The sequence below is a fragment of the Diadema antillarum genome, unplaced genomic scaffold, assembly GCF_040938485.1.
Source record: "Diadema antillarum isolate AM-2024a unplaced genomic scaffold, OU_Dant_1.0 seq00000264_RagTag, whole genome shotgun sequence".
Taxonomy (NCBI): Eukaryota; Metazoa; Echinodermata; class Echinoidea; order Diadematoida; family Diadematidae; genus Diadema; species Diadema antillarum.
Window position 1 is genome coordinate 668493 of NW_027271302.1, and position 12790 is coordinate 681282.

Below are 12790 nucleotides of genomic sequence, written 5' to 3' on the forward strand. Positions count from 1 at the left end.
TACCAAAGATCCTACGTATATAGTGTAGGATCTTTGATCGTACCAAGGAGGTTTAATATATTGGAGTTCCAACTGGCTGCAATTATTCAAACAGTTGTCAGATTTCTATTGATGTACAAAAGAATTCCACAGGTGTTGTTTTTTGTTTCAAACAATATTTTATTTCGATTCCATCATCCATCGTTGATTACAATTCAACATTTAGTTGTGTTGCTTCCTGCGTGACATTTCAAACATATCAAAATATTACAAAATAATATTCTTAGGACTGTCATTGTGTCAATTTCTGATTATTCTATCAATACACAGTAACTGCTTCACAAATATAGTGCCTTTGATGATCGATGTTCCAAGCCGCCGTCTTGCTGAGCAATCTGAAGATTCATTTTGAACGTTATCATAATGTTGGCCATATTTTGCTTATTCATTTATCAAATAAAATGAAATTTTACGTAATGATAAAGCATGTAAAACAAAAGTCAATTCCGTCCAGAAATTTGCGCAAAAGTGTAATTAAGAGCTGTATCATGTGATGTTTAAAACTGTACCATCCTGGAAAGCTGCTTTTATCACTTTTCCGCTTAATTTCCACAAATGAAACTAATATGGAATAATCTTCAAGTATAATATTCTTTATTGATAGATCAGATTAGTGCCTGGGTATGCCCAGTCGAGTAATTTTCATCTTTATTTCAGCATTTTTTGCTCAATTTCTATTCGCGCATCCTCGTGTTTGTATATCCTTTTATAAGGAGGGATATAGCGAAAAGACCTTAGTAATTACCATCACAAAGACATAATCTTCCTTTGAAAGTGGCTGGTGATTATGCAATGAGACACGAGTCAATTGTCTTCATATCTGAGCGGCAGATCCAGTTTGCCACATGCTTCAAATATTAATTGAGCGGCGGCTTCGAACATCTAGCAAAGGTAATAAGACGGTTGTGACTCCATTCTCTATAACCTCCTTGATCGTATACATTCATTCTGGATATCTTTGATATCAGGTCGAAGTTTTCTTTCCTGCGAAGCAGATTTCTCCACGCTCTCTATACTGAACTTTGTCTGTTGGGAACTCCACTCACGTCAGGTCCTGATTCATCTCTGAATGGATATTTTCAATAATTTCGTCGTTTGGCATCATCACCCGTAGGCGGCCCAGCATTGGGCAGCTTTGTAGAAGAATCCCATTTATCAAAATAATGTAAAATTATACACATTAGAAACTAACTCGATTATTTGCAAGATTATAAAGACAGATTTTGATACGATCTATGAATAGGCCTACTAGCTATATAGTACTTTGGTATTCATGTGCATAAAAGCGTATTCATATTTTACACATCGTGCGTTCATAACCGGAAGTTTAATGTCCCAAGAATTAAAGGTAAACACAAATGAAACAAAACAAAACAAAAACAGAGAGCGCCACATGCGTTCAGATTCGGAGAGCTATACGCGATCGGGAGATTGACACGCAAATTAATTGATATTAACTGCATCAATATCTAAATCAAGAAGAACCAATGATAAAGAACACGAGTTCAGGTTTCACGATACCCATTCATGAATATCATAATATATAGACCTATACTTTTACATGTTTTTCTGGGTGTGATCTAATAGTATTCTTAGGTATAAAATCATGCTCAAAGTTGAAGGATGCTGGGCGACCACTGAACGCTGCTATCTCAGAGAAACAAAAAGCAATAAGAACGATGGAGTAAAGTAAAAGCTATTAGAAAAGAAATTTAAGTATCAGCGTAAAGCAAAATTAGAAGAAGCGCCGGTGAGGGATAGGCCTATTATATTAATATTGTGGTAATACATTGGAGATTGGCTGAGTGTCGCTGCATGGTTTCCTTCGAGCTTAATTCAAAAACAAATTTCAAATTGAAAGTATCAAGGCAGATGGAACAGAAGGATCGAAAACAAAACGGGATCTTCTATATAACTTGATTACTTAGTCGTCATTTGCGAAATTCACTTTTGGTGTTCAGGGATTGACGATTTTTTATAGTGTTGGCTAAAACTATCAATTGTTATCATCTTTGGATCACCGTCCAAGTTATCATTATTTTTTTTTTTCATTACCATCGGCAACTTGCTCGTGAGAGACTCAAACTTGCACCATGCAGCTTTCAGTGCAGATCACGCCGTGAAGACACGGCATAGAGAGAAAACAACCTTCGACTATGACAAGGAGATGACAACAGAAATGAAGACGAAGAAGAAGAAGAAGAAGGAGGAGGAGAAGAAGAAGAAGAAGCCAGAAAAAGAGGAAGAAGAAGAAGAAGAAGAAGGACAGCTGATGAGGGGGCACTATAATACCGATGTCATTATTGCTGAAATGAAGGCGAAGTCTTCTTGGCACATGTTTTCAGTAACGCACATGTCAAAACTTTTTTTATAGGCCTATAAGCTGTTAGTTTGTTTAAAACGTTTACAGTTCGTTATTCCGGATCCGCAATGAAATAAGGTTCGTTATATCTGTTCGTTGACCAGAAAGCGAAAAAGGTTCGTAATTCTGGAGGTTCGTCGTCCATACATTTTCTCCATTTTTGGATTAACGAACCTTGAATATTAAACAAACCCTATTTAATATTCGGATAAACAAACCTTCGGAATAACGAACCTTTAACAGCGCCACAAAATGTTTTGATAAACGGACTCTATTTTGATCAAAATAATGTTGACTGTTATCATCGGTTGTGCTTCTCTTTCTTCTTATATTAACTTGTAAGTGAATGGTCTCGAATTTCCCTTTAAAGAACAACAAAGAACAAGAATATCTCCTTTGTACCCATGCTCCGTGTCGCAGAGAAGTATATGCGCTCTTTGCTGAGGTGTTGATAGATTGATTTGACAAAAGACACGCGCTTCTGTTTAAAGGGACTAAACGTGCAATGGAACGTATGTTGACTTGTATGGATTCATTATAGACCCTACTCTGATCATCACTTAGTATGTGGCCAAAAATGTGTCATATATTTTCAGCTATTTTTCTTTAAAGCAACTTTCTGGAGGTTCGTTGATATCATGATTATGAAAAAGATGTTGAAATGCTCCTTCCCCCAGAGTGAGCATAATTTCATGTTCCACTGCAATATATTTCGTTAATCATTATCATAGTAACTTTGAAACAAGCAGGATACGCCCAATCTAATAGAAAAATATATGCGTTTCAGTGCATTTTGTTATCGAACCAAGTCATTTAGCAATGATTGACAGGTGACGTATAATTGACAGAATCTTGACTTGGCAGGCTTTTTGTGAGGGTATCCAAGTAAAATAAGAAATATGGTAGAAAAAAGACAAAATGTATGACCCGTATCTACATATTCATTAGGCCACATACAGGTAAGTGTATTGTAGGTCTACTGAGTATGTATGTAGGCACAAATAAATGAATAAAAATGACGAAAAACTGGAAAATTTGTCGCGTACAATATTACAATCAATTTCCCTACAGGATTTCAACATTTTATCTGAAATACAACTTATTCTATTAACATTGTTGCTATTACTTTTTTTTTTCAAATCAAGATCTTTCTTTGATTTCCGTATCCAAACTTTATGGAAGGGCAGCTTGGAGCGCATCCAAAGCCAGTGAAATGATAACAGGGGCGGATCCAGGAATTCCGTAAAGAGGGGGCGCGTTTACAAAATTAAAGGGGGGACGCACGCACCCCTCCCCCCATTTTTTCTTTTTATTTTTTTTTTCATTTCTTTTGTTTTAAGAAAAAAATAAAGGGGGGGGGGCGTGCGCCGGTTGCGGTCCTCCCTGGATCCGCCACTGGAGAAGCATTCATGTGATCATGCTGCTGTCTGACTGTATACTACAGTAGAACCTTTAAACAAATTGCGAAGAGATTCCACTCCTTCTGACAACACCTCCCTGGTTATAGCCATGATATCGGCACGTCTCAAAAACAAAACTCTGTATCGTGTCTTTTCTTGATTTTCTTGATTCTAACAATCAACCCGAATATTCACCTTCAGTCAGATTAAAATTGTCAGGTCATGTTTAAACGTTCAGGTCAAATTCATTTTGTCTTCAGATCTTGTAGAGGAATAAACACTACACGTTCACGTCAAATTCATTATGTCTTAAGATCTTGTAGAGGAAATGAGGAATAAACACAAGGTCATTGTGAATCGAAATGTTTCATCACGATCACGTAGACCTGTCTAACAGGTACAGACATGAAATTTGGACCCTTGTCAGCAGTTTGTTTTGTTTAATGTGATCCTTATTGATGGCTCTGCATACAATCCATAGCATATCTGTACCTAATTTAAGACCTAGACAAGAGTTGTAAAAGAAAATCATTACAGGTGGAGGAGGAGACGCGCACAGGACAGGTGGGGCGCGGGCTACCCCAGACCCACTATAAAACTTTTCATGATGGCCCCGCCTACAATACCGGAACTACTTTCTATTGGTATGCCCACAAAGCACCTGTGGCTGGCACACCTGTAGCTATCTACAGGTTACCGGGCAAGAAATCTGTTGCTGTCTGACCAGTGTCTGCCTTGAGCATTAATGCCCCTGTTTGTTTCTACTGGTATTTGAAAGCAGCTATTTACAGGCTCTCTGATGAACTTGCTACAGTTAGCTGCGTGCACCTACTACAACACACACAGCTACATAGCCCGCATCATCTTCACCATTCATATCCCGCGCGCTCGACACCAATGATCCTTTAGACCCATGGATAGCCTTTTAGCCCCCGACTTTGTCATTGCACTACAATCAAGGCATGCAGCTCATGCAATTTTACTATTTTTAGTCAGCGGACGTAGTACATGCATGTGAATAGGGATTCGGGGATTGAGGGCGACTATCACAGTCGTAATCTGCGAAAACTGTCATTTTGAAGTGCAAATGCAGTTCTTGGTGGACTTAATACTATTCAACTCAGTGTGGACTCGTTAAAGCAGTTCCAATTTTTTTTTTCGGTTTTTTTTTTTAAATAGTATTCCTCCTGAAGATTTTACCGTGTATTGGTCACAGCGACGCTTACCTAGACCCCTTTCTAGTTGATTCCAGTATGCTTCTAATGTTGTTGTTGTTTGTACTATTGAACTTGATGGAATGGCAATTGTCATGGTAACAACAAGAATCCAGCTTCCTGATTGGCTGATGCTAATGTAAAGTTGCCATTCCAGCAAGCCAGTTTTTGCACTTGTCCTCAATAACCTTGTGTCCTAGAGTCTAGTAGTAGTAGACCAGTAGCAGTAGTAGTTTCTAATAGTCCGGGGCGGATCCAGGAATTCCGTAAAGGGGGAAAGGGGGTGGGGGGAATTTTATTTATTTTGTTTAAAAAAAAAAAATACTAGTAAGGGGACGCACGATGCGCTCCGCCTGGATCCACCACTGGTTGTAGTGGTAGCAGTGGTAGTAGTAGTAGTAGTAGTAGTAGTAGTAGTAGTAGTAGTAGACAACTCTAGACGTAGGCCCTAGTAGCCTAGAAGACATCTAACGTTAATAGCAACACTCTGTAGACTTGAGAAGTACTATCATACTAGTATAGTGTGTGGGAGATGATATCTGTGATTTTATACCAATATCAAACATCGATGTCGGTATCAGGCCCCTACACAGCTATCCATATTACCAATACTATAGCAATGGTCATTGAAAAGTGCAAATCATTCAAAACTAAGGATTAGAAATACGAACGCTCACGTTCAACACGAATTAGATAGATCTACATATGGGGAAACAACAAAGTAACACCTGAAGAGGCTTATAGGCTTATAGTTCAATTATAAAAAAGAAAACATACAATTTAACATATTAAGGACTGTAGGCCTACAATTTGCAGTTTTTCTCTAAAAATGGACGGCGTACCCCGAGACTTGACATGGGAGATAGAAGCTCACACCGACCTAATGTCATGTCATTTGCAGCACGTAGCAAGAATCGTACTTGCCCGAAAGAAGCTCGTTCATTTTGACAAGTTTACGGCTCATTGCTTCGGAAGTGGGCCGTGCGGTCATCATACCATGGCTCATCAAACATCTTGAGTGAATATTCAAACCAAAACAAGTTTTAAGTATTTATTTAGTTATCCTTAGCTGTTTGCAGACTGTAGTTTCTGAACATAAACAGTTTGGACATTCCACAAAGTCTGATTTAAAAGACGCATACGGAGTAATTTTAGTCGACCCGTACCCTGGCTCAGTCGACAGCTTGTATAGGCTATATTATATATTTTACGTCGTTAAATGTGTCTAAAATGCAGAATTGATCAAGATCACTTCTTTAGCCTCATACGTTTTTGTAGTTTTCACATATCAATACATCGTCGACGAATGCCCAAGAAAACGTTGACAATTCGCCTCACAAAAACAAAGTGTGCGCAACAAAATTTGCAGCTTTAGCATCCATTCCTCAACTCAAATGTCAAGTTGACCTCACATCTTATTCACAACAGTGGTAGGTATAATAGGCCTATGTGGAAAAAATATATGGTATGGTATGGTATTTATTTTCGTATAAAAACAATAAAAACGGGTGGATTGCCCATATTCAGCGTTGCCAACATGGCAACGCTGTTCTTCCATGGGGTCCACATACAATAAATACAATATACAATTTAAAATGGACATGTACAAAATGAAACCAACGTTTGTACAAACATGAAACATGCAGGTGGAAACACGTACAGTAAAATGAGAGAAAAAAAAATCACCAACGGATAATGAAAAGTCTTAAAGGCAATTAAATATAACAATGAACGATTAAAAATATATTTGAATATAAAATAGAGTGTTTGGAAATAAAATCCTCAATCATATCTATGCGGTGAAAGGAAAAACAGATTGTTGTAAGATAATTACTTTGATCAATTTAAATAGAAATACGTAATAAACGAATGAAAAAGAAACTGGAGACTTGTACAAAATGCTTAGATGGATCTATGACAACTTAAGAAAACTAAAATTCGTGGCAAGTGATATGTCAAGGCCGGAAAACTAAAGGTGAGGCATATAATAATTGCATCGAAATCAAAGGATAATAATTCGATGGATAAAACAGGTACAGTTTGTAAACAGTTTTTAAGACATATTTTGAAATATGGATTGGGTATATAGGAAGCTGATTCGGAATTTCAAATGTCATGAGTTGTGAGAAAAAATAATAAAATAGTATTAACTGGTACGGGTTGCATAACTAATACTCGTTTACACAAGGTTAAAATCATTAAAAAAATGACAGAAATTCAATAGCAAATTCAAAGAATATATAAAACAATTGAAAATTAATACTAGGCATGCAATCGCAATATTGAAATGGAAGAAAAACAATTAAGAACTAGAAATGTCGCTATGTTCATGTGAACAATGTGTGATTACATTTTCACAAAATTGGCAAAATATTTAAAATGACATGTTTGTCACAATGTGTTGAATGTTCACCTTCCTTGACCTATGTTTAATTGGATGAATAGGAGAGCATGTATATTTGGGGATTTAAGAACTTTAACTCGACTTTGACCCTTTCATAGTTTATGCATTGAGTAATTTTCAAGGCAAGGAGAAAAAAGTGCAATTTCTGTATTGAACAGTAAATTGTTATCATTTTCATCTGGCCTTTGACCCTAAGATTTATAAGAGAATCACTGTCAGGCAAAACATACATAAATATGTATATGCTAAGTTTCAAGATAACTTGAACCACTTCCGAGATATGGAGAAAGAAGTAAGTTCAGCACTTTCACTTGATATTTGACCTTTTGACCTTTGACCTTCTTGGCAAAAAAAAAAAAAAAAAAAAAACCGCCAGAGAATCTCTATTGGGTTATACATGCATATACCACGTAAAAAAAAAAAAACCTGCTGGCATTGCATACAAAAGGGAAATAATAAAATTTTGAAGTATTGCCCTTGACCTTTGATCCCTGACCTTTGACCCCATGAACCCCAAATTCCCTAGATAACCACTGCCCGTCAGTACATGCATATATACTATGTTCCACGAAGATACCTTGAACAATTTCCAAGATACGGAAAAAAAAGTGAAATTTTAACATTTTTACTTGACCTTTTGACCTTTGATCTTTTACCTCATGACCCCAAACTTTTACAAGAGAATCTTAATTGGGTAATACATGTATACACTAAGTTTCAAGACAATATCTTCAGGCATTGCATAGATATGGGGGAAATAGTGAAATTCTAAGCATTTGACCTTGATCTTTTGACCTTTGACCTTGAGCATGTGCACCCAAAAGTTGATAGGCACAACTTCACCTCCTAATACACATACATGCCAAGTTTCATTAGGATACTAATACCTCAAAAGGTTTTTTAGTTACACTGTCCACAAAAATCATTACGGACGGACGGAAGGACGGTACCGACGGACAACCCGAAAACATAATGCCTCCGGCACCACTTCGTGGCGGAGGCATAAAAATGGTACACCAAAACAGATTATATCACGTTATATATAACTTCAAGAAAAATAATTGAGTGAGACTTGAATAACAAGTATGAAATAAATCTAAAAACAGTAAAAACGAATCGAAATCAAAGAATAACAATTCAATGAATAGAACAGGTACAATTTGTAAATAGTTATTTAAGAAATATTTTGAAATGTGGAATGGGTGGGAAAGCTGATTCGGAATTTCAAATGTCATAAGTTGTGAGAAAAGTTACTGGTACGGATTGCATAAATACTCGTTTACATAGGTTTAAAATCGTAAACAAATCACAGAAATCCAAGAGCAAATTCAAAGAATGAATAAAACAATTGAAAATTAATAATAAACATGCAATCGCACTACTGAAATGGAAAGAAAAAAGTTAAGAAAAATGCTACACCAAAATAGATTCTCGTTGTATGCTAGTATATCATAGACCTACCAAGCTTAAAACACGTCAACTATAGATTGGAGATGCTTCCAACAGGCCTATAGATCCCCTACTATATACTAGTAGAAGAAAAGATTTATTATTTGATGTGTTATTCAGTAAATGTAAAATGAGTTACGTGCATTGCTATGCATAAATCGACTAGACCCTATTGTTAGTCACATTGTTCTAAGCCCCCTCATTTAGAGTCTACCACTGGCTTGTCAACTCTTCGCGTATTTGACCATGCCCCTTCCACATCACTAGCGCTGCCAAAATGTCCACGACGGCAACCCGAAAGCGGCCGAGTAGTTAGGCGCAGATAACGGCAGGGTGCCAGACGTGCCCGCGCAGCAAAAGTACGCGCTACTCATTCAGAGGTTGTAGACAGTCTACGTACACATTGGAGTTAACTTCTACCTGCACTTTTTGACTTTTATGTTCAGGATGGAAATCACTTTTTTAGAACGGGAAACAAGAAATGCTGGGCCTACCTATGGAGCCCAGCCTAATCCTAATAAAACTACATACTGCGGTACGGTGGGCAGCAATATATAGGCCTACAGTCAATCCTACTTCCGGTCATTGAACCACACAAATCAAAAACTTCAGTATAAACAAGTAGGCCTACTTTTAACGTGCGCGACCCGCTGTGGAAGTCGATGTATCATTTTTCTTCTGGAAGCGCGCGCTTTTTGTTTTCCACCATCCACACAGTGCATACTACAACAAGCAACATGCACATACTGCATTACTACTAGTGTGCATGTACAGTGCTAGTGTAGTACAAAATGAAGTTCAGTCGAACCTGGGGGTGTTCAAAGAGATTTTTCTCCTCCCCACACTGGGGAAAATCTCTTTGGGGGTGTTTCATAAAGCTGTTCGTAAAGTTACGAGTAACGACTTACGAGCGACTGGTGATTGAATTGAACTGAATTGGATTGTATTGAATTGATTGTTTTATTGTCCACAATGCGAATGTGGAAATGCGCCTTCCACCAGCGTTACATACAAGAGATACAAACAGATAACAATTGTTCATTGAACAACATATACGTCACAGATTACGAATAACATGAAACATGATTGTTTTGCACTACTTGTTGCAGGAAAAAGAAAATAATAACCATTTATATTCATAATACATATAACATATATCTCATTCAATTCATTCATTTAAATAAATTCTATAATCATTATACTTATTATCAAATACAGTACCACGGTATTCAATTTTCGGTTCTTTTGGTTCTTGTCCTACATTATGGAAATTCTGATAAGTATAGCTCATCAGAACTGATCACCAGTCGCTTGTTTACAAGTTGTTCGTAACTTTACAAACAGCTTTATGAAACAGTGCCCTGGGCCATATAGGATGGATGTTATGGATACTATAAAGTAGGTGGTCCCTAATTAATACTTCAGTAGTACATAAACAGGTTACCTGGCATTTTGAGTGCATTGCCTACAGGTACATGTACTATCGTTGTATACTTGTATTACGTACTAAGTGCACATGGTGTATTACGTGTGTTTCATGCGTTTATCAATAATAATGCCGGTAGGCCCTATACAGTAGATCAGTGGCGGATCGGGGGGGGGGGGGGGGGGGGGGTGGGGGAGGGGAGGGGCGCGTGCGCCTCCCTTTAGTTTATTTTTTGCCCCCCCCCCCTTTCCGGAATTCCTGGATCCGCCCCTGTAGATCGAGTACTCGTAGTTGCACGCAAGTTTTTCACTATAATAGGCCCTAAGAGCCATAGCGAATTTTAGATCTGCGACCCGAATTCACATAAAGACGACGCTAATTAAGTTTTCTGGAGATGGTAATTAGTGTAAGAGCTGGGCGAGACAGTTGTTTGCATTGTTCAACCCGGGAGGCTGCGTCGTCTTAGCGCTCGCGTCCCAGATCTATATAGCACCCATTGCAGCTCAGGACAAAACTCTAACTCTTCAACTTCGACGCAGCGGGGCTCACAGGCAAGGCGCCGAGAGAAGGCTTACAAATCCCGGTTGCCTTGTCCTTCTCCATAAAGACGCAAACTGCATGGCCGGCGCCACTTGGGGGGGGGGGGGGGGCAGTTTGTATTTCTGGTGCATGCCACTTCCGGGTTTCATCAGCTAACAAAAAGAAGAAAAAAAAAGGGGGGGGGGCCCTTCTGCGCAACTTTCTACTGCCACTTCCGTGGTAAAAAAAAGAAGAAGTGTGTGTGTGTGTGGGGGGGGGGGGGGAGGGGGAGGGGATCCTCCTTCTCCCCCCCCCCCCCCCCTTCCCCCGGCCCGGGACTTTTTTATTTATTTATTTATTTATTTATTTCTAATCTTTTGTCAGGGTAGTCCATTCACCAATGAATAGTGGTCTTCCATGGAGCCCTGAATAATATTGATTAACATATGTACATTACATAGCAAAACGTAATATACAGAAGATAACATAATGCAGTGTAGATACATACCAGCATACTGTACATTGCAAAGTAACATAAAAAGTACATGCCACAGCAAGAGTTCACCAGAATGCCGAAATAACAATTAAAAAACGCTATTATACAGGAATGATAAAGCCCAGAATGAATTTCGTGTGTTACTTACAAATAGCAACTTTGCTTAAACAATCTCTTAAATGAATATATGGAAGGACTGAGCTGATCTAATTGAATGATCTAGCCTGTTCCATTCAAGTACAGAGGATACGATTGGGCTGCACTTGTGACAATCAGAGCGAAATCTTGGCACACATAGATTTCCACTGTCTATTAGCCTTGTATGATGTTCATGTACATCACTAGGCTTAACTAAGTGCACCTGAAGGTACGAAGGTGCTAAGTTATGGACGCATTTATATATCATCATAACGCGGCTGAAATCAAAACGTTTGTCTAGTGTCATCCATTTAAGACTTTTGAATAAATCAGCCGATGGTGTAGAGCTCAGTCTAATAGGGTCCTACATCATCACTTCAAGATATCGAAATGTAGGCCTACCACATACGACAGAGGGAAATATAGAAAAACATAACAACACAATAAAATTACACTATTATCCCGATATCACATTGCCAAAGACAAGACGTATGTCTGTAATCAATGAACATGCAGGAAAAAATAAGAATTATAGACATAGATCACTCATCAAACACATAAACACTGTGTAATATGGATATATCCCTTGTATTGCACTTGGATCTGAGCCCATACTAGCAAAGGGAAATGAATGGCAGACTTGACTCTTAATATCATTGAATTGATCATAGCCACTGTTATATTGTTTACGAACTTGATTATTAAGGCTCACTTAATTACTTACCGGTACTAGTAATTGCTTTTAAGTCTCTCTGAATTAGCTTGTGCTCGAAACTGATGACAAACTATTGACTGAATTATCATCGTAATATCAATCTAAATTCAGCCTAAAAATAACATTCGGCACGAAGACTTATGTACAATATATTCTTAAACTTATAATAATCATTGATTGTATGACTGCGGTCAAAGTCACGGGACTGGCTGGCTTCAGACTGTTTCTTGCGTCTGGTACACACACGCAAACGAAAACTGTCAGATACTAAGGCCTAGCTAGCGCTAGCCAGCTACTGTACTTGAAGTATGGTACATGGTGGGTGGCGTCTTTTGCCAAGCAACCGCGATCACGCATGCGCACAAGTGTACCGTCAAAAATGGCAGATAAGCGTACAGACTCGGGTGAGTGTATGTATGATTTAATAAAAAAACCAGTGCTGTACTGTATTGACGACATAATTTGACGCTACCTATATTATATGTCGAAATGACTCAGATTTCTACTTTATTGTGAAATAAGAGAAGTGTGTGTCAAAGTTGAACCGCAACGCTGTGATATCGATGCACTGGTGTCGATTTTGCATAGTCCGATATGCTCAATTTTATGTTGTGCTTCCTATGCTGTG

The 12790-nt window shown here is 38.2% G+C and overlaps 1 protein-coding gene across 1 annotated transcript in view; it reads left to right on the plus strand.

Annotated features, from left to right (window-relative positions):
* The first annotated feature begins 12541 nt into the window (after positions 1 to 12541).
* The window catches only part of LOC139729807 (cytosolic carboxypeptidase 6-like), a 100864-nt gene continuing 100615 nt past the window's right edge, over positions 12542 to 12790 (plus strand). Inside the window, exon 1 of the mRNA XM_071640737.1 lies at positions 12542 to 12566. Within this exon, the coding sequence (XP_071496838.1) occupies positions 12542 to 12566 (25 nt within the window). The remainder of the gene's footprint in view (positions 12567 to 12790) is intronic.